The sequence below is a fragment of the Ascaphus truei genome, chromosome 4 (genome assembly GCF_040206685.1).
Source record: "Ascaphus truei isolate aAscTru1 chromosome 4, aAscTru1.hap1, whole genome shotgun sequence".
Classification (NCBI taxonomy): Eukaryota; Metazoa; Chordata; class Amphibia; order Anura; family Ascaphidae; genus Ascaphus; species Ascaphus truei.
Genome location: NC_134486.1, coordinates 420,084,936 through 420,103,165, shown reverse-complemented (window position 1 = coordinate 420,103,165; position 18,230 = coordinate 420,084,936). Strand labels below are relative to the sequence as shown.

At 50.6% G+C, this 18,230-nt stretch overlaps 1 protein-coding gene across 3 annotated transcripts in view; it reads right to left on the bottom strand.

Moving 5' to 3' along the window:
- Positions 1-1,452: 1,452 nt before the first annotated feature.
- SLC35B2 (solute carrier family 35 member B2) overlaps positions 1,453-18,230 on the bottom strand; it is a 42,132-nt gene continuing 25,354 nt past the window's right edge. The window contains exons 2-4 of one of the 3 annotated variants that reach the window (XM_075598822.1): positions 9,210-9,454; positions 3,201-3,358; positions 1,453-2,855 (exon numbers count right to left, since the gene is read on the bottom strand). In XM_075598822.1, the coding sequence (XP_075454937.1) occupies positions 1,920-2,855; positions 3,201-3,358; positions 9,210-9,454 (1,339 nt within the window). In that variant the 3' untranslated portion in view covers positions 1,453-1,919. Of the gene's footprint in view, positions 2,856-3,200; positions 3,359-9,209; positions 9,455-18,230 lie in introns of those variants that run through there. The other 2 variants (XM_075598823.1, XM_075598824.1) reach the window with 2 other exon arrangements.

The window sequence follows — 18,230 nt, the reverse complement described above, 5'->3', positions numbered from 1 at the left end:
GTCTCCCACGACACACATATCCCTCTCCTCCATCGTCTCGCATTCCCTCTCCTTCCACATCTCCCTCTCCTCCATCGTCTCGCATTCCCTCTTCTTCCACATCTCTCTCCTCCATTGTCTCACATTCCCTCTCCTTCCACATCTCCCTCTCCTCCATCGTCTCACATTCCCTCTCCTCCATCGCCTCGTATTCCCTCCCCTTCCACCTCTCATCTCCCATCGTCTCGCAATCCCTCCCATCTCTCTCCTCCATCGTCTCACATTCCCTCCCCTTCCATCTCTCTTATCTCCCTCCTCCATCGTCTCGCATTCCCTCCCATCTCTCTCTCCTCCATCATCTCACATTCCCTCCCCTTCCACCTCTTATCTCCCTCCTCCATCATCTCGCATTCCCTCCGATTCCACCTCATCTTCTCCCCCATCGTCTCGCAGTGGCTCTCCTTCCACATCTCCCTCTCCCCCTCTTCTATCGTCTCGTATTCCCTCCCCCCTCTACTCCATCGTCTCACATTCCCTCCCCCCTCTCATCTCCCTCTCCCATCATCTCGCATTCCCTCCGATTCCACCTCATCTCCCTATCCTCCATCGTCTCGCATTCCCTCCCCCTCTCATATCGTCTTGTATTCCTTCACCCTCTCATCTCCCTCTCCCCCTCCTCTATCGTCTCGTATTCCATCCCCCTCTACTCCATCGTCTCGAATTCCCTCCCATTTCACCTCATCTCCCTCCTCCATTGTCTCGCATTCCCTCCCCTTCCACCTCATCTCCCTCTCCTCCATCGTCTCACATTCCCTCTCCTTCCACCTCATCTCCCTCTCCTCCATCGTCTCGCATTCCCTCCCCTTCCACCTCATCTCCCTCGTCTCGCATTCCCTCACCTTCCACCTCATATCCCCCTCCTCCATCGTCTCGTATTCCCTCCCCACCATCTCTCCCTCTCCTCCGTCTTGCATTCCCTCTCCTTCCACATCTCCCTCCCCTCCATTGTCCCGCATTCCCTCCACTTGTACCTTTCTCACATCTCCTTCCCTCCATTTTCTCGCATTCTCCCCTTCCACCTCTCATCTCCCCCTCCTCCGTCTCGCAATCCCTCCCCTTCCACCGTTCTCTCATCTTCCTCCCCTTTCTCCTCTCCCCCTTCCCCATCGTCTCACATACCCTCCCCTTCCATCTCTCTCCCATTGTCTCGCATTTCCTCCGCTTCCAACTTTCTCCTCACCCCCTCCCCCATCGTCTCTCTTTCCCTCCCATTCATATTATTTCAATCTCCCCCCTCCCGCATATGCTGCATATGTTGAAGTCCTACAGTTCTTCTTCAATACGTTGCAGGACTCTGGTCTTGGACCATAAGATTCCTCTCTCTAACACACCTGTTGACGTCACTCGGTAAACGTGTAGAACAGGGAAAGGCGATTCAGAGGAGGGAACGCGTGTAAGAACGGGACTCGCGCGGAGGAATTGTACCATTTAATACTGCAGTACATCCTGGTCCGTAATAAAATAAAATAGACAAACATTTTCACTGGGTTTTCTTCTTCCTCAACACACACTTTCTGTACCACGTCAAGCCATCATGGGCTGCATTAAAGATGGCCGCCGGTGTGCAGTTCCTATAACCACTCAGTCTGTGCTGCGGCAGTGCAGTGCGCTTTCCCTTTTCTATGCTTGCTCCCCCTACCCCCCGGAGACCTAGGACTGGAAAAAAAAAAGCTGCTAAATCCATTAACAGGTGCTTATTGAAAAGAATAAAAAGACTGTGCAGAAAGAGGTTGCAGGGGCGAGTGCTTTCAGTTTTATGCCAACCGTAACTGCTGTAGGGTCCTCGCTGAGCGGGTTGCATGGTTACAGGTAGCGAGAAACAGGCCAACTACTTTGCAGCCACAGAGGACGTGCAAAAAGGTTAAACCTTTATCTCACCCTCAAACCTTTTGCACTGCTGGGGTATCCCCGGTCTTCCTCCCCTTCCTCCTCATCCTCCCACGAGCGTAGACGCGGAGGAACAAGGCAAGGAAGACCACTGCCACCCCCATCCCTCCCACGGGTGTGACGGGGTGACCGTAGAGCAGGCAGGAGAGTAGGATGGCCAAGGCCTGGCGCATCGTCATGATGATGGTGAAGACGGCGGCCCCGAACTTGTTGATGGTGTAGAAAATGAAGAGCTGCCCAAAGGCGGAGCAGACGGAAAGCAGAGCCGCGTGGAAGGCGAAGTCCGGGTGACGTGTCATGAAGCGGACGGCCTCCAGCAGGGCCCCCTGCTCCAGCAGTGAACCCACCGTGAAGAGGCAGGAGAAAAGGTTGACTCCAAACATCATCTGCACGGGTGACATCTTGTACTTGAAGAGGGAGTCCTGCCAGTTTGACGTGAAGCTGTCGAAGACGATGTAGCCCGACAGGATGACCACGCCAGAGAAGGTGGTGACTCCGGATGGACGGTCACCTCCCCCATTGGAAAGCAGGAACATGCTGACCCCAACAGAGATGAAGACGGCAGTCAGGTACTCCCAGTACTCATAGCTCTTGTGAGAGATCAGTTTGCCCATCAGCATGACTGGGATAACCTTGGAGGCTTTGGCTAAGACCTGGGTGGGGAAACTGATGAACTTTAGGGCCTCGTACTGGCACCAGCTGCTGAGGATGTTGGAGAGGGAGGCAAATGAGTATTTGTACATGGGGGCGCCGTGTCGGGGCTGCTTGGTAAGGCCGCAGTAGACTCCAGACACCGTCAGTGCCAGGATGCGGTTCATGAAGACTAGGAATTGGGAGTCACGAAAGCGCTCGCCAGGGCTCCCTGCATCCGAGCCATAGTTGCGGGTCATGACTCGCTCCTGGAGGACTCCCCAAGTGAGATAGGCGACCTGGAGGAGGATAAGAGGTAGAGCTGGTGAGATGAGAGGTCTGCGGGAGGAGATCTGATGAGACACTGGTGGAGGTGAGGGGGAGAGAAAAGGATTTGAAAGACCTGGAGGGAAAGGGGAGATGATGGGATTTGGGGGAAGATCAGGTGGGTGTGAAGGGGAGATAATAAAGAGCTATGAAGAGAGATTTGAGGGAGATGTGTATAGGAAGAGAAAGTGAAAGTGAGATAGAGACTGGTAGATGGAGAGGTGGAATAAGATATGATGAGACATGAAGGGAAATAGAGTGGGGGACAGGAGATATGAAGAGAGACCTGAGGGAGGTGAAAGCACGAGGTCCCTCACCTGCAGTCCCGCTGCACAGAAGAGCAGCCTACAGGCCTGCTGAGCCGTGGAGGGGTCTCCCTCACTCCGGGGGATGCATGAGGGGTCATCGGGCGCCACAGACTTCTGCTCATGCCCGAAAACACAGGACTTCACCACCGGGAAACAGAGACCACGGCCTGCAGGAGAAAGGGAGTGTCAAGGCGATGGGAACAGAGGTCACACACACACACCAGTGCACACGGGTCCCGGGGTCACACAAACTAACACAGGTCCCTGGGTCTAACACACACACAGCAGCACACACTGGGGTCCTGTGGTGTCACACACACCGGGGTTCTAGGGTCACACACACACACACACACACGCACACACTGATGTCCTGGGGTGTCTCACACACAAGAAGAGAGGATACGCAAGGCACAACGGATTTTGAGAATAACTCATTTATTGAGTCAAGAAGAAACACAACATTTCGACCTAATGGGTATAATGGCATAGTGAAAAAAGTCAATAGTGATACCTTAAGTACCCTGCACCAACCCACAATACCCTGCGTTCATTATCCTTGATGGGAAACAGCTGTGATGGGGCGTTCCTCCTGTTGCTGCGTCATGATGTGTGCCCTCCAATCCAATCCCGCCGTCCTCACGTAATGTCCATAGTCAAGTGCAAAGTACAGATGGGGCGGGGGCGCCTGGGAGGAGGTGTGTCCTGGTGGTCCAATCCGATCTTCTGTTTACCACGAGTCACATAGCGGTGGTGCATAGTCCTTGCTGCCTTGTCATCCAATGTGAGAAGGTCTTTACGAACTGATCCTGTTGTCTTTTCCACGTTTCTTGCATGAGTCATAGCAGACCCGTACTGTGTAGTGGCGAGGCTGTGTCCTCGCTCCGTCGTCAACATCCGGGTACCAGTCAGTGTAGACCATCAGGGGAATCATCCCGTCACATCTGTGGCTCCTCCCACATCTCCGTCACGGACTGGTGTGTCTCTGAGGCTCCTCCCACATCTCCGTCACGGACTGGTGTGTCTCTGAGGCTCCTCCCACATCTCCGTCACGGACTGGTGAGTCTCTAAAGCTCCTCCCACATCTCCGTCACGGACTGGTGTGTCTCTGAAGCTCCTCCCACATCTCCGTCACGGACAGGTGTGTCTCTGAAGCTCCTCCCACATCTCCATCACGGACTGGTGTGTACCTGGGGCTCCTCCCACATCTCCGTCACGGACTGGTGTGTATCTGAAGCTCCTCCCACATCTCTGTCACAGACTGGTGTGTCTCTGACATCCTCAATTCAGTGACTCCCCAGATGCATGGGGGCAACAAAGAAGGGGGGGGGGCAGATCAGCATATAGGATAATGATGGTCTCAATCGTGATCATACAACTAAACTGTGTTAAATGTGAAATAAACTTAAAATAAACAATGGAAACTGTCTAAATTTAGCATAGGTTGAACTTGATGGACGTATGTCTTTTTTCAACCTCATCTACTATGTAACTAACAGAGCGAGGCCTGAGCATACTAATGACATGAAATGCCACATGTAGTGAGGTAAGCTGAGCTAAAAACCAACCTTAGAAATCGAAAATTGTAGACAGTGGCAGCAACCTCGAGAAACTACAAGATGCAAAAAGCTAACGTTCTTCTAGAAAACAGTTCAACGATAAAAAATCATTTCATCCGTTAGGATGCGCAGTGTCCAGGGTATGGATCCAATAGCACTCTCTTTGGAGAAGTAAAATATTTATCTATTCCTGGTTTTGAAGGGTGTAGATGCTCAGTGCCCATTAGTGTTAAGGATGACACTGCATGATTAAATTCGGAACAATGTTTAATAAGTACTGTCTCTTCATTGCTGTGGCTGATCTTGCTTTTATGCTCTATGAATCTGGTTTTGAGCAGTCTATTGGATTTCCCTACATAGCGAAGTCCACATGGACACTTTATCATATAGATGATATTAGTAGTGGTGCAAATAATGCGTTCCTTAATTTTGAAAGGCTTTCCACTTCTGGGATGGTAAAATGATTCCCCTGTGTTAATTAAGACTGTTACAAACACTGCAATTGTAACATTTATAGCAACCTGGTTTGGGGTTACTGAGGAAATGTGGGGTAACAGTGATTTGGGTTATCTGCCTTAATAAAAATATCCTGCAGATTTTCACCTTTTTTATGGGCGAATCTAGGATACTCTTTACATACCTCATTCAAAATTTCATCTGTCTGGAGTATTTTCCAGTGTTTTTTTTATGACTGTTTTGACAAATGCACTGGCCGCTGTGTATTTGCGAAAAAACGTTATCCTCTCACCTGACTGTTGTACAGGGGATTTTATCTGGCACGTTAAGGGCTGTATGAACAACAGATTTTATATGTCCCCTTTCAGTAAACCGTGTCCCGATGTCTTTAATGGTTTGCTCTAACTGTACTGGTCTGCAGACAATGCGTGAGGCTCTGGTCCTTTGTGAGAAGGGTAACATGTTTCTGAGGGTCTCAGGATGGACGCTTGAAGCCTGTACCGTGGCATTGCGGTCTGTGGGCTTCCTGTGAGGTCAGTGTGTAATGTGCCGTCATTGTCGGTCAATAGAAAATCCAAAAAGGAAATCTGTGTCCTGCTCCAATTTTTGGTAAAACGCACCGGTGTATCCAGACCTTCTAAGAAGTCAAAACATTGGATAAGCTCATCTCGTGTCCCTTCCCATAGAAACAACAGGTCGTCTATATACCTGCAGTAGAATAGCATTTTGTTATGGTATGTCCGTCAGTCCGTGACGGAGATGTGGGAGGAGCCTCAGAGACACCAGTCCGTGATGGAGATGTGGGAGGAGCCTCAGAGACACACCCGTCCGTGACGGAGATGTGGGAGGAGCCTCAGAGACACACCAGTCCGTGATGGAGATGTGGGAGGAGCCTCAGAGACACACCAGTCCGTGACGGAGATGTGTGAGGAGCCACAGATGTGACGGGATGATTCCCCTGATGGTCTACACTGACTGGTACCCGGATGTTGACGACGGAGCGAGGACACAGCCTCGCCACTACACAGTACGAGTCTGCTATGACTCATGCAAGAAACGTGGAAAAGACAACAGGATCAGTTCGTAAAGACCTTCTCACATTGGATGACAAGGCAGCAAGGACTATGCACCACCGCTATGTGACTCGTGGTAAACAGAAGATCGGATTGGACCACCAGGACACACCTCCTCCCAGGCGCCCCCGCCCCATCTGTACTTTGCACTTGACTATGGACATTACGTGAGGACGGCAGGATTGGAGGGCACACAACGCAGCAACAGGAGGAACGCCCCATCACAGCTGTTTCCCATCAAGGATAATGAACGCAGGGTATTGTGGGTTGGTCCAGGGTAATTAAGGAATCAATATTTACTTTTTTCACTATGCCATTATACAGGCATACCCCGCATTAACGTACCCAATGGGACCGGAGCATGTATGTAAAGCGAAAATGTACTTAAAGTGAAGCACTACCTTTTCCCCACTTATAGATGCATGTACTGTACTGCAATCGTCATAAACGTGCATAACTGATGTAAATAACGCATGTGTAACAGGCTCTACAGTCTCCCCGCTTGCGCACAGCTTCGGTACAGGTAGGGAGCCGGTGTTGCTGTTCAGGACGTGCTGACAGGCGCATGTGTGAGCTGCCGTTTGCCTATTGGGTGATATGTCCTTACTCGCGAGTGTACTTAAAGTGAGTGTACTTAAACCGGGGTATGCCTGTACCTCACTTGAAAAAGACCATTAGGTTGAAACGTTGTGTTTCCGTTTGGCTCAATAAATTAGATTTGGAAATCCGCTGTGCCTTGCGTATCCTCTCTTCTTGCACTATGGGATCGGCCTCAGGCATTGCGTATCCTCTCTTCTTGCACTATGGGATCGGCCTCAGGCCTTGCGTATCCTCCATTCTTGCACTATGGGATCTGTCTCAGGCCTTGCGTATCCTCTCTTATTGCACTATGGGATCTGCCTCAGGCCTTGCGTATCCTCTCTTCTTGCACTGTGGGATCTGCCTCAGGCCTTGCGTATCCTCTCTTCTTGCACTATGGGATCTGCCTCAGGCCTTGCGTATCCTCTCTTCTTGCACTATGGGATCTGTCTCAGGCCTTGCGTATCCTCTCTTATTGCACTATGGGATCTGCCTCAGGCCTTGCGTATCCTCTCTTATTGCACTATGGGATCGGCCTCAGGCCTTGCGTATCCTCTCTTCTTGCACTGTGGGATCTGCCTCAGGCCTTGCGTATCCCCTCTTCTTGCACTATGGGATCTGTCTCAGGCCTTGCGTATCCTCTCTTATTGCACTATGGGATCTGCCTCAGGCCTTGCGTATCCTCTCTTATTGCACTATGGGATCGGCCTCAGGCCTTGCGTATCCTTTCTTCTTGCACTGTGGGATCTGCCTCAGGCCTTGCGTATCCTCTCTTCTTGCACTGTGGGATCTGTCTCAGGCCTTGCGTATCCTCTCTTCTTGCACTGTGGGATCTGCCTCAGGCCTTGCGTATCCTCTCTTCTTGCACTATGGGATCTGCCTCAGGCCTTGCGTATCCTCTCTTCTTGCACTGTGGGATCTGCCTCAGGCCTTGCGTATCCCCTCTTCTTGCACTATGGGATCTGCCTCAGGCCTTGCGTATTCTCTCTTCTTGCACTGTGGGATCTGCCTCAGGCCTTGCGTATCCTCTCTTTTTGCACTGTGGGATCTGCCTCAGGCCTTGCGTATCCTCTCTTCTTGCACTGTGGGATCTGCCTCAGGCCTTGCGTATCCCCTCTTCTTGCACTATGGGATCTGCCTCAGGCCTTGCGTATTCCCTCTTCTTGCACTGTGGGATCTGCCTCAGGCCTTGCGTATCCCCTCTTCTTGCACTATGGGATCTGCCTCAGGCCTTGCGTATCCCCTCTTCTTGCACTGTGGGATCTGCCTCAGGCCTTGCGTATCCCCTCTTCTTGCACTGTGGGATCTGCCTCAGACCTTGCGTATCCTCTCTTCTTGCACTGTGGGATCTGCCTCAGGCCTTGCGCATCCTCTCTTCTTGCACTGTGGGATCTGCCTCAGGCCTTGCGTATCCTCTCTTCTGGCACTGTGGGATCTGCCTCAGGCCTTGCGTATCCCCTCTTCTTGCACTGTGGGATCTGCCTCAGGCCTTGCGTATCCTCTCTTCTGGCACTGTGGGATCTGCCTCAGGCCTTGCGTATCCCCTCTTCTTGCACTGTGGGATCTGCCTCAGGCCTTGCGTATCCTCTCTTCTTGCACTGTGGGATCTGCCTCAGGCCTTGCGTATCCTCTCTTCTTGCACTGTGGGATCTGCCTCAGGCCTTGCGTATCCTCTCTTCTTGCACTGTGGGATCTGCCTCAGGCCTTGCGTATCCTCTCTTCTTGCACTATAGGATCTGCCTCAGGCCTTGCGTATCCCCTCTTCTTGCACTGTGGGATCTGCCTCAGGCCTTGCGTATCCTCTCTTCTTGCACTGTGGGATCTGCCTCAGGCCTTGCGTATCCCCTCTTCTTGCACTGTGGGATCTGCCTCAGGCCTTGCGTATCCCCTCTTCTTGCACTGTGGGATCTGCCTCAGGCCTTGCGTATCCCCTCTTCTTGCACTGTGGGATCTGCCTCAGGCCTTGCGTATCCCCTCTTCTTGCACTGTGGGATCTGCCTCAGGCCTTGCGTATCCCCTCTTCTTGCACTGTGGGATATGGTGCAGGATCTATCCAGGCGCAGGCGCACTGGTAATTATGCCACATTTATTCTTTATTTCGTGTGCAGCATCTACAATTCTTTATAGTGTCACACACACACACACACACACACACACACACACACACACACACACACACACACACACACACACACACACACAGACACTGTCACACACTCACACACTCACACACTCTCTGTCACACACTCACACTCCAGGGTTCTCACCCACGCGGGATTCCTGGGGTTGCACACACACTCACTGTCACACACACTCACACACTCACTGTCACACTCACACTCCAGGGGTCTCACCCACACGGGATTCCTGGGGTTGCACGCACAGCGATTCCGCACCTGTCTCCAGGTAGTTCCTGCGTTTGAAGTACTGGATGAGCAGGTAACCGGGGACCAGGATGGTTCCATAAGCAGCCACATTTACTCCAAAACGCAGCAGCCAGAAATCCCCCCACTGATCCTGCGGGGGGGCTGCAGGGGGCAGATCCTCTGCACGGACCCCCGAGAGACACCCCAACGCCAGCAGCAGCAGCAGCAGAGCGCTACGGAGAGGGCGAGAGAGTCAGACACACAGCGCCAGCAGCAGAGCGCTACGGAGAGGGAGAGAGAGTCAGAGACACACAGCGCCAGCAGCAGAGCGCTACGGAGAGGGCGAGAGAGTCAGACACACAGCGCCAGCATCAGAGCGCTACGGAGAGGGCGAGAGTCAGAGACACACAGCGCCAGCAGCAGAGCGCTACGGAGAGGGCGAGAGTCAGAGACACACAGCGCCAGCAGCAGAGCGCTACGGAGAGGGAGAGAGAGTCAGAGACACACAGCGCCGCCCGGGGGAGGGGGTGTTCCTATCTCCGGGGGAGGGGGTGTTCCTATCCCCGGGGGAGGGGTGTTACTATCCCCGGGGGAGGGGTGTTCCTATCCCCGGGGGAGGGGGTGTTCCAATTCCCGGGGGAGGGGGTGTTCCAATTCCCGGGGGAGGGGGTGTTCCTATCCCCGGGGGGGGGAGCGGGGGGGTGTTCCTATCCCCGGGGGAGGGGTGTGAAGAAGGCGTGTTCCTGTGCCCGGGGGAGGGGTGTTCCTATCCCCGGGGGAGGGGGTGTTCCTATCCCCGGAGGGGGGGGGGGCGGGGGGTGTTCCTATCCCCGGGTGGGGGGGGGTGAGTTCCTATCCCCGGGGGGTGGGGGGGAGTTCCTATCCCCGGGGGCGGGGGTGTTCCTATCCCCAGTGGGGTGGGGGGGTGTTCCTATCCCCGGGGGAGGGGTGTTCCTATCCCCGGGGAGGGGGTGTTCCTATCCCCGGGGGAGGGGGTGTTCCTATCCCCGGGGGAGGGGGTGTTCCAATTCCCGGGGGAGGGGGTGTTCCTATCCCCGGGGGAGGGGTGTGAAGAAGGTGTGTTCCTGTGCCCGGGGGAGGGGTGTTCCTATCCCCGGGGGAGGGGTTGTTACTATCCCCGGGGGAGGGGGTGTTCCTATCCCCGGGGGGGGGGGGGGGAGTTCCTATCCCCGGGGGAGGGGGTGTTACTATCCCCGGGGGAGGGGGTGTTCCTATCCCGGGGGGGGGGGGGGGAGGAGGTGTTCCTATCCCCGGGGGAGGGGGTGTTCCTATCCCCGGGGGAGGGTGAGAGAGGGGGTGTTCCTATCCCCAGGGGGGGGTGTTCCTATCCCCGGGGGGGGGGGTATTCCTATCCCCGGGGGAGGGTGTTTCCTATCCCCGGGGGAGGGGGGTATTCCTATCCCCGGGGGAGGGGGTGTTCCTATCCCCGGGAGAGGGGGTGTTCCTATCCCCGGGGGTGGGGTGTTCCTATCCCCGGGAGAGGGGGTGTTCCTATCCCCGGGGGAGGGGGTGTTCCTATCCCCGGGGGAGGGGTGTTCCTATCCCCGGGGAGGGGGTGTTCCTATCCCCGGGGGAGGGGTGTTCCTATCCCCGGGGGGGGGGGGGGTGTTCCTATCCCCGGGGGAGGGGGTGTTCCTATCGCTGGGGGGGGGGGAGTTCCTATCCCCGGGGGGGGGAGGGGTTCCTATCCCCGGGGGGGGGGCGGGGGGGGGGCTCCTATCCCCGGGGGGGTGTTCCTATCCCCGGGGGAGGGGGTGTTCCTATCCCCGGGGGAGGGGTGTGAAGGAGGAGTGTTCCTGTGCCCGGGGGAGGGAAGATCTGGACAGTGTGAGCCTCAAAGGAGGGAAAAGCAAGAGATGGAGGAATAGGAAGGGTTCGGTAACGGCAGAGAGAGGAGAGCAGGAGCCCCACGCCTCCACCCCTGCCACCAGGGCGCGGAGTGTGGTAATGGCAGAGAGAGGAGAGCAGGAGCCCCACACCTCCACCCCTGCCACCAGGGCGCGGAGTGTGGGAGAAGGAAAGGCCACCGTAGGAGAGGGCAGCTTCCAGAGCAGAGTCAGACTGAGCGAGCCAGGCCTCAGTTATAGCAAAGAGAAGCAGGGAGTGAGAGAGGAAGAAGTCCTGCACAGAGAGGCACTTGTTAGAGAGGGAGCGAGCATTCCTGGGTGAGGGGATGCAGGCAGACCGGGGTATATGAGGTTATATAGATGGTATCAGGTTGCAGGGTTTACACCACAAGGAGTAGAAGTTGCATGTGGGAGGCAAGGACGGGAGCATACAGGAATAAGGCAGGGACCAGGATTGGGAGAGATGTCCCCAGAAGCAAAGGAGGAGAAGCATGGATAGTAAGAGGATATGTGAGGAGGATTTGTAGGGGTGTGTTTTAGTGCAGGGGATATATCTGTGGGGTGTCAGAGGGCGCAGGTAAGAGAGGAGTTCATGTGAACTGAGAAGCGGGGAAAGGAGAAATTGAGATTATATATATATATATATATATATATATATATATATTGCAGAATAAATGAGTTCTTCAGTATTAGGTGATACCTCTTTTATTTGGACTAACAATTTATGCCATAGGACCAGCTTTCCAGAGTCCTCCTCTATTCCTCAGGTCGGCAAGAGTCCTCTGGAAAGCTGGTCCTATGGCATAAATTGTTAGTCCAAATAAAAGAGGTATCACCTAATACTGAAGAACTCATTTATTCTGCACTATCGCAACTGGACTAACACGGCTTTTTCCATTTGTTATATATATATATATGTATGTATGTATATATGTATGTATGCGTATATATATATATATATATATATATATATATATATATATATATATATATATATATATATATATGTATGTATATATGTAAATGTATGTATATATGTAAATGTATGTATATATGTAAATGTATGTATGTAAATGTATGTATATATATATGTATGTATATATGTATATATATATGTATATATATATGTATGTATATATGTATGTATATATGTATATAAAATATATATATATATATATATATACACACTGAGTTAAGTTATGGTGAGTAAAAAAAGTGACAAAAACCCTCCACAGCAAAGCAAATATGCAAATGTAAATACAACTGTATGCTCATCTGCATGTCTTAGGCAGGTCTGCAACCCCGCCTTTCCCCATTATCACCCAGAACACAGCACTTCCACTGCAGCAAGGGATTCTGGGAAATGACATGCAAATGAGCACACAGTGCCACTTGTTGCATCAAAAACCATTTTTAACATGGTTCCCTATAGGCTTAAGCTTGCTGCATGGTCACAGCTTTGAGCACAGCCAGGGTTAAGGTGCATACCCAGAAAACCCACCCACAGACAGCTGTTTCGACCTTTAAGGGAACCATGTTAAAAATGGTTTTTGAAGCAAAAAGTGGCACTGTGTGCTCATTTGCATGTCATTTCCCAGAATCCCTTGCTGCAGTGGAAGTTCTATGTGCTGGGTGATAATGGGGAAAGGCGGGGTTGCAGACCTGCCTAAGACATGCAGATGAGCATACAGTTGTATTTACATTTGCATATATATATATATATATATATATATATATATATATATATATATATATATATATATATATATATATATATAAAATCAAAAACAAATACTCAATACCGTTTGGTGGCTAACAAAAGCTCGCACAAATAAAAGCATTTCGTTAGCCACAGAAGGGTATCGAGTATTTGTTTTAGATTATTAAGCTCGGCTAACACAGTACAGAGATATATATATAAGCATACGTTACCACAGTACAGAGATATATATATAAGCATACGTTACCACGGAAGCGGCAAAGAGGCGACAGCCCTCAGGTATTGGATAACAAAAATTATGTATTAAACATAGCACATAACTTCCAACGTTTCGATCCCTCTGGGGGATCTTCCTCAGGGGGGTGCAGAGAACAAGTGACCATTAGTGACTTAAATACCCATCACCTCAGTGACATAAACCACACCCACTCATTAAATACCCATTACCTCAGTGACATAAACCACACCCACTCATTAAATACCCATCACCTCAGTGACAAACCACACCCACTCATTAAATACCCATCACCTCAGTGACATAAACCACACCCACTCATTAAATACCCATCACTTCAGTGACATAAACCACACCCACTCATTAAATACACATCACTTCAGTGACATAAACCACACCCACTTATTAAATACCCATCACCTCAGTGACAAACCCCACCCACTCATTAAATACCCATCACCTTAGTGACAAACCACACCCACTCATTAAATACCCATCACCTCAGTGACATAAACCACACCCACTCATTAAATACCCATCACCTCAGTGACATAAACCACACCCACTCATTAAATACCCATCACCTCAGTGACATAAACCACACCCACTCATTAAATACCCATCACCTCAGTGACATAAACCACACCCACTCATTAAATACCCATCACCTCAGTGACAAACCACACCCACTCATTAAATACCCATCACCTCAGTGACATAAACCACACCCACTCATTAAATACCCATCACCTCAGTGACATAAACCACACCCACTCATTAAAGACCCATCACCTCAGTGACATAAACCCCACCCACTCATTAAATACCCATCACCTCAGCGACATAAACCCCACCCACTCATTAAATACCCATCACCTCAGTGACATAAACCACACCCACTCATTAAATACCCATCACATCCGCGCTGCAATGTTTCCATAGGTCTATACCAGTCACATGACTTGGCTCTGTGTGCGTCTCCGTCGCTTCCCCACGCTTCCCGCACCACTGACGCTTTGGGAAGCCCTGGAGCGGCGATTTTGGCTACTACGCAGGTGCAGGCGCCTTATCAACAGGGGAAGCTGTGCGGGAAGCGTGGGGAAGCGACGGAGACGCCACACGGAGCCAAGTCATGTGACTGGTATAGACCTATGGAAACATTGCAGCGCGGATGTGATGGGTATTTAATGAGTGGGTGTGGTTTATGTCACTGAGGTGATGGGTATTTAATGAGTGGGTGGGGTTTATGTCACTGAGGTGATGGGTATTTAATGAGTGGGTGTGGTTTATGTCACTGAGGTGATGGGTATTTAATGAGTGGGTGTGGTTTATGTCACTGAGGTGATGGGTATTTAATGAGTGAGTGTGGTTTATGTCACTGAGGTGATGGGTATTTAATGAGTGGGTGTGGTTTATGTCACTGAGGTGATGGGTATTTAATGAGTGGGTGTGGTTTGTCACTGAGGTGATGGGTATTTAATGAGTGGGTGTGGTTTGTCACTGAGGTGATGGGTATTTAATGAGTGGGTGTGGTTTGTCACTGAGGTGATGGGAATTTAATGAGTGGGTGTTGTTTATGTCACTGAGGTGATGGGTATTTAATGAGTGAGTGTGGTTTATGTCACTGAGGTGATGGGTATTTAATGAGTGGGTGTGGTTTGTCACTGAGGTGATGGGTATTTAATGAGTGGGTGTGGTTTGTCACTGAGGTGATGGGTATTTAATGAGTGGGTGTGGTTTATGTCACTGAGGTGATGGGTATTTAATGAGTGGGTGTGGTTTATGTCACTGAGGTGATGGGTATTTAATGAGTGGGTGTGGTTTATGTCACTGAGGTGATGGTATTTAATGAGTGGGTGTGGTTAATGTCACTGAGGTGATGGGTATTTAATGAGTGGGTGTGGTTTATGTCACTGAGGTGATGGTATTTAATGAGTGGGTGTGGTTTATGTCACTGAGATGATGGGTATTTGATGAGTGGGTGTGGTTTATGTCACTGAGGTGATGGCTATTTAATGAGTGGGTGTGGTTTATGTCACTGAGGTGATGGGTATTTAATGAGTGGGTGTGGTTTATGTCACTGAGGTGATGGGTATTTAATGAGTGGGTGTGGTTTATGTCACTGAGATGATGGGTGTTTAATGAGTGGGTGTGGTTTATGTCACTGAGATGATGGGTATTTAATGAGTGGGTGTGGTTTATGTCACTGAGGTGATAGCTATTTAATGAGTGGGTGTGGTTTGTCACTGAGGTGATGGGTATTTAATGAGTGGGTGTGGTTTATGTCACTGAGGTGATGGGTATTTAATGAGTGGGTGTGGTTTATGTCACTGAGGTGATGGGTATTTAAGTCACTAATGGTCACTTGTTCTCTGGACCCCCCTGAGGAAGATCCCCCAGAGGGATCGAAACGTTGGAAGTTATGTGCTATGTTTAATACATAATTTTTGTTATCCAATACCTGAGGGCTGTCGCCTCTTTGCCGCTTCTGTGGTAACGTATGCTTATATATATATCTCTGTACTGTGGTAACGTATGCTTATATATATATATCTCTGTACTGTGGTAACGTATGCTTATATATATATATATCTCTGTACTGTGTTAGCCGAGCTTAATAATCAAAAACAAATACTCGATACCCTTCTGTGGTAACGTATGCTTATATATATTTCTGTACTGTGGTAACGTATGCTTATATATATCTCTGTACTGTGGTAACGTATGCTTTTATTATTTCTACGGGACATGCGCCCCCATTATACCTGTACAGGAGTGCCAGTGATCTTCTACCATATAGATATATATACATAAATATATATATACATACACACACACACGCACACGCGCACGTCTTATAATGAGCCTTCTGTGCCTGTGTCTGGGGGTTAAAAAAATCACAGATATGTCGGAGTGTCCGGGACCACCCATAATGAATTCAGGGGTCCAGGCTCCACTTTTTATGGTTAAAAGTTTTTATTAAACTTTGTCCCTTTCTGTAAACCATAAAAGACAGACAGCAGGAAATCGTTACAGAGATTTGTGATCGGACATTATCTGCAGTCCGTTGGGATCGGAAAGGCTTCCTTCTTCTGTAGATAAGAGAATATTTTCATTCTCATTTGTTCTGAAAGTGTTCAAGAAGGATCAGTCCCTCCTAGGGGCAAAGTGTACTAATGGCAGTGACAGGGTTAAGGGGTCAGTCTCTCCTAGGGGCAAAGTGTACTAATGGCAGTGACAGGGTTAAGGGATCAGTCCCTCCTAGGGGCAAAGTGTACTAATGGCAGTGACAGGGTTAAGGGATCAGTCCCTCCTAGGGGCAAAGTGTACTAATGGCAGTGACAGGGTTAAGGGGTCAGTCTCTCCTAGGGGCAAAGTGTACTAATGGCAGTGACAGGGTTAAGGGATCAGTCCCTCCTAGGGGCAAAGTGTACTAATGGCAGTGACAGGGTTAAGGGATCAGTCCCTCCTAGGGGCAAAGTGTACTAATGGCAGTGACAGGGTTAAGGGGTCAGTCTCTCCTAGGGGCAAAGTGTACTAATGGCAGTGACAGGGTTAAGGGATCAGTCCCTCCTAGGGGCAAAGTGTACTAATGGCAGTGACAGGGTTAAGGGATCAGTCCCTCCTAGGGGCAAAGTGTACTAATGGCAGTGACAGGGTTAAGGGGTCAGTCTCTCCTAGGGGCAAAGTGTACTAATGGCAGTGACAGGGTTAAGGGATCAGTCCTTCCTAGGGGCAAAGTGTACTAATGGCAGTGACAGGGTTAAGGGATCAGTCCTTCCTAGGGGCAAAGTGTACTAATGGCAGTGACAGGGTTAAGGGGTCAGTCTCTCCTAGGGGCAAAGTGTACTAATGGCAGTGACAGGGTTAAGGGATCAGTCCCTCCTAGGGGCAAAGTGTACTAATGGCAGTGACAGTGTTAAGGGATCTCTCCCTCTTGGGGCAAAGTGTACTAATGGCAGTGACAGGGTTAAGGGGTCAGTCCCTCCTAGGGGCAAAGTGTACTAATGGCAGTGACAGGGTTAAGGGATCAGTCCCTCCTAGGGGCAAAGTGAACTAATGGCAGTGACATGGTTAAGGGGTCAGTCCCTCCTAGGGACAAAGTGTACTAATGGCAGTGACAGGGTTAAGGGATCAGTCTCTCCTAGGGGCAAAGTGTACTAATGGCAGTGACATGGTTAAGGGATCAGTCTCTCCTAGGGGCAAAGTGTACTAATGGCAATGACAGGGTTAAGGGGTCAGTCCCTCCTAGGGGCAAAGTGTACTAATGGCAGTGACAGGGTTAAGGGGTCAGTCCCTCCTAGGGCAAAGTGTACTAATGGCAGTGACAGGGTTAAGGGATCAGTCCCTCCTAGGGGCAAAGTGTACTAATGGCAGTGACAGGGTTAAGGGGTCAGTCTCTCCTAGGGGCAAAGTGTACTAATGGCAGTGACAGGGTTAAGGGATCAGTCCCTCCTAGGGGCAAAGTGTACTAATGGCAGTGACAGGGTTAAGGGATCAGTCCTTCCTAGGGGCAAAGTGTACTAATGGCAGTGACAGGGTTAAGGGATCAGTCCCTCCTAGGGGCAAAGTGTACTAATGGCAGTGACACGGTTAAGGGATCAGTGCCTCCTAGGGGCATAGTGTACTAATGGCAGTTACAGGGTTAAGGGGTCAGTCTCTCCTAGGGGCAAAGTGTACTAATGGCAGTGACAGGGTTAAGGGATCAGTCCCTCCTAGGGGCAAAGTGTACTAATGGCAGTGACAGGGTTAAGGGATCAGTCCTTCCTAGGGGCAAAGTGTACTAATGGCAGTGACAGGGTTAAGGGGTCAGTCTCTCCTAGGGGCAAAGTGTACTAATGGCAGTGACAGGGTTAAGGGATCAGTCCCTCCTAGGGGCAAAGTGTACTAATGGCAGTGACAGTGTTAAGGGATCAGTCCCTCTTGGGGCAAAGTGTACTAATGGCAGTGACAGGGTTAAGGGGTCTGTCCCTCCTAGGGGCAAAGTGAACTAATGGCAGTGACATGGTTAAGGGGTCAGTCCCTCCTAGGGACAAAGTGTACTAATGGCAGTGACAGGGTTAAGGGATCAGTCTCTCCTAGGGGCAAAGTGTACTAATGGCAGTGACAGGGTTAAGGGGTCAGTCCCTCCTAGAGGCAAAGTGTACTAATGGCAGTGACATGGTTAAGGGGTCAGTCCCTCCTAG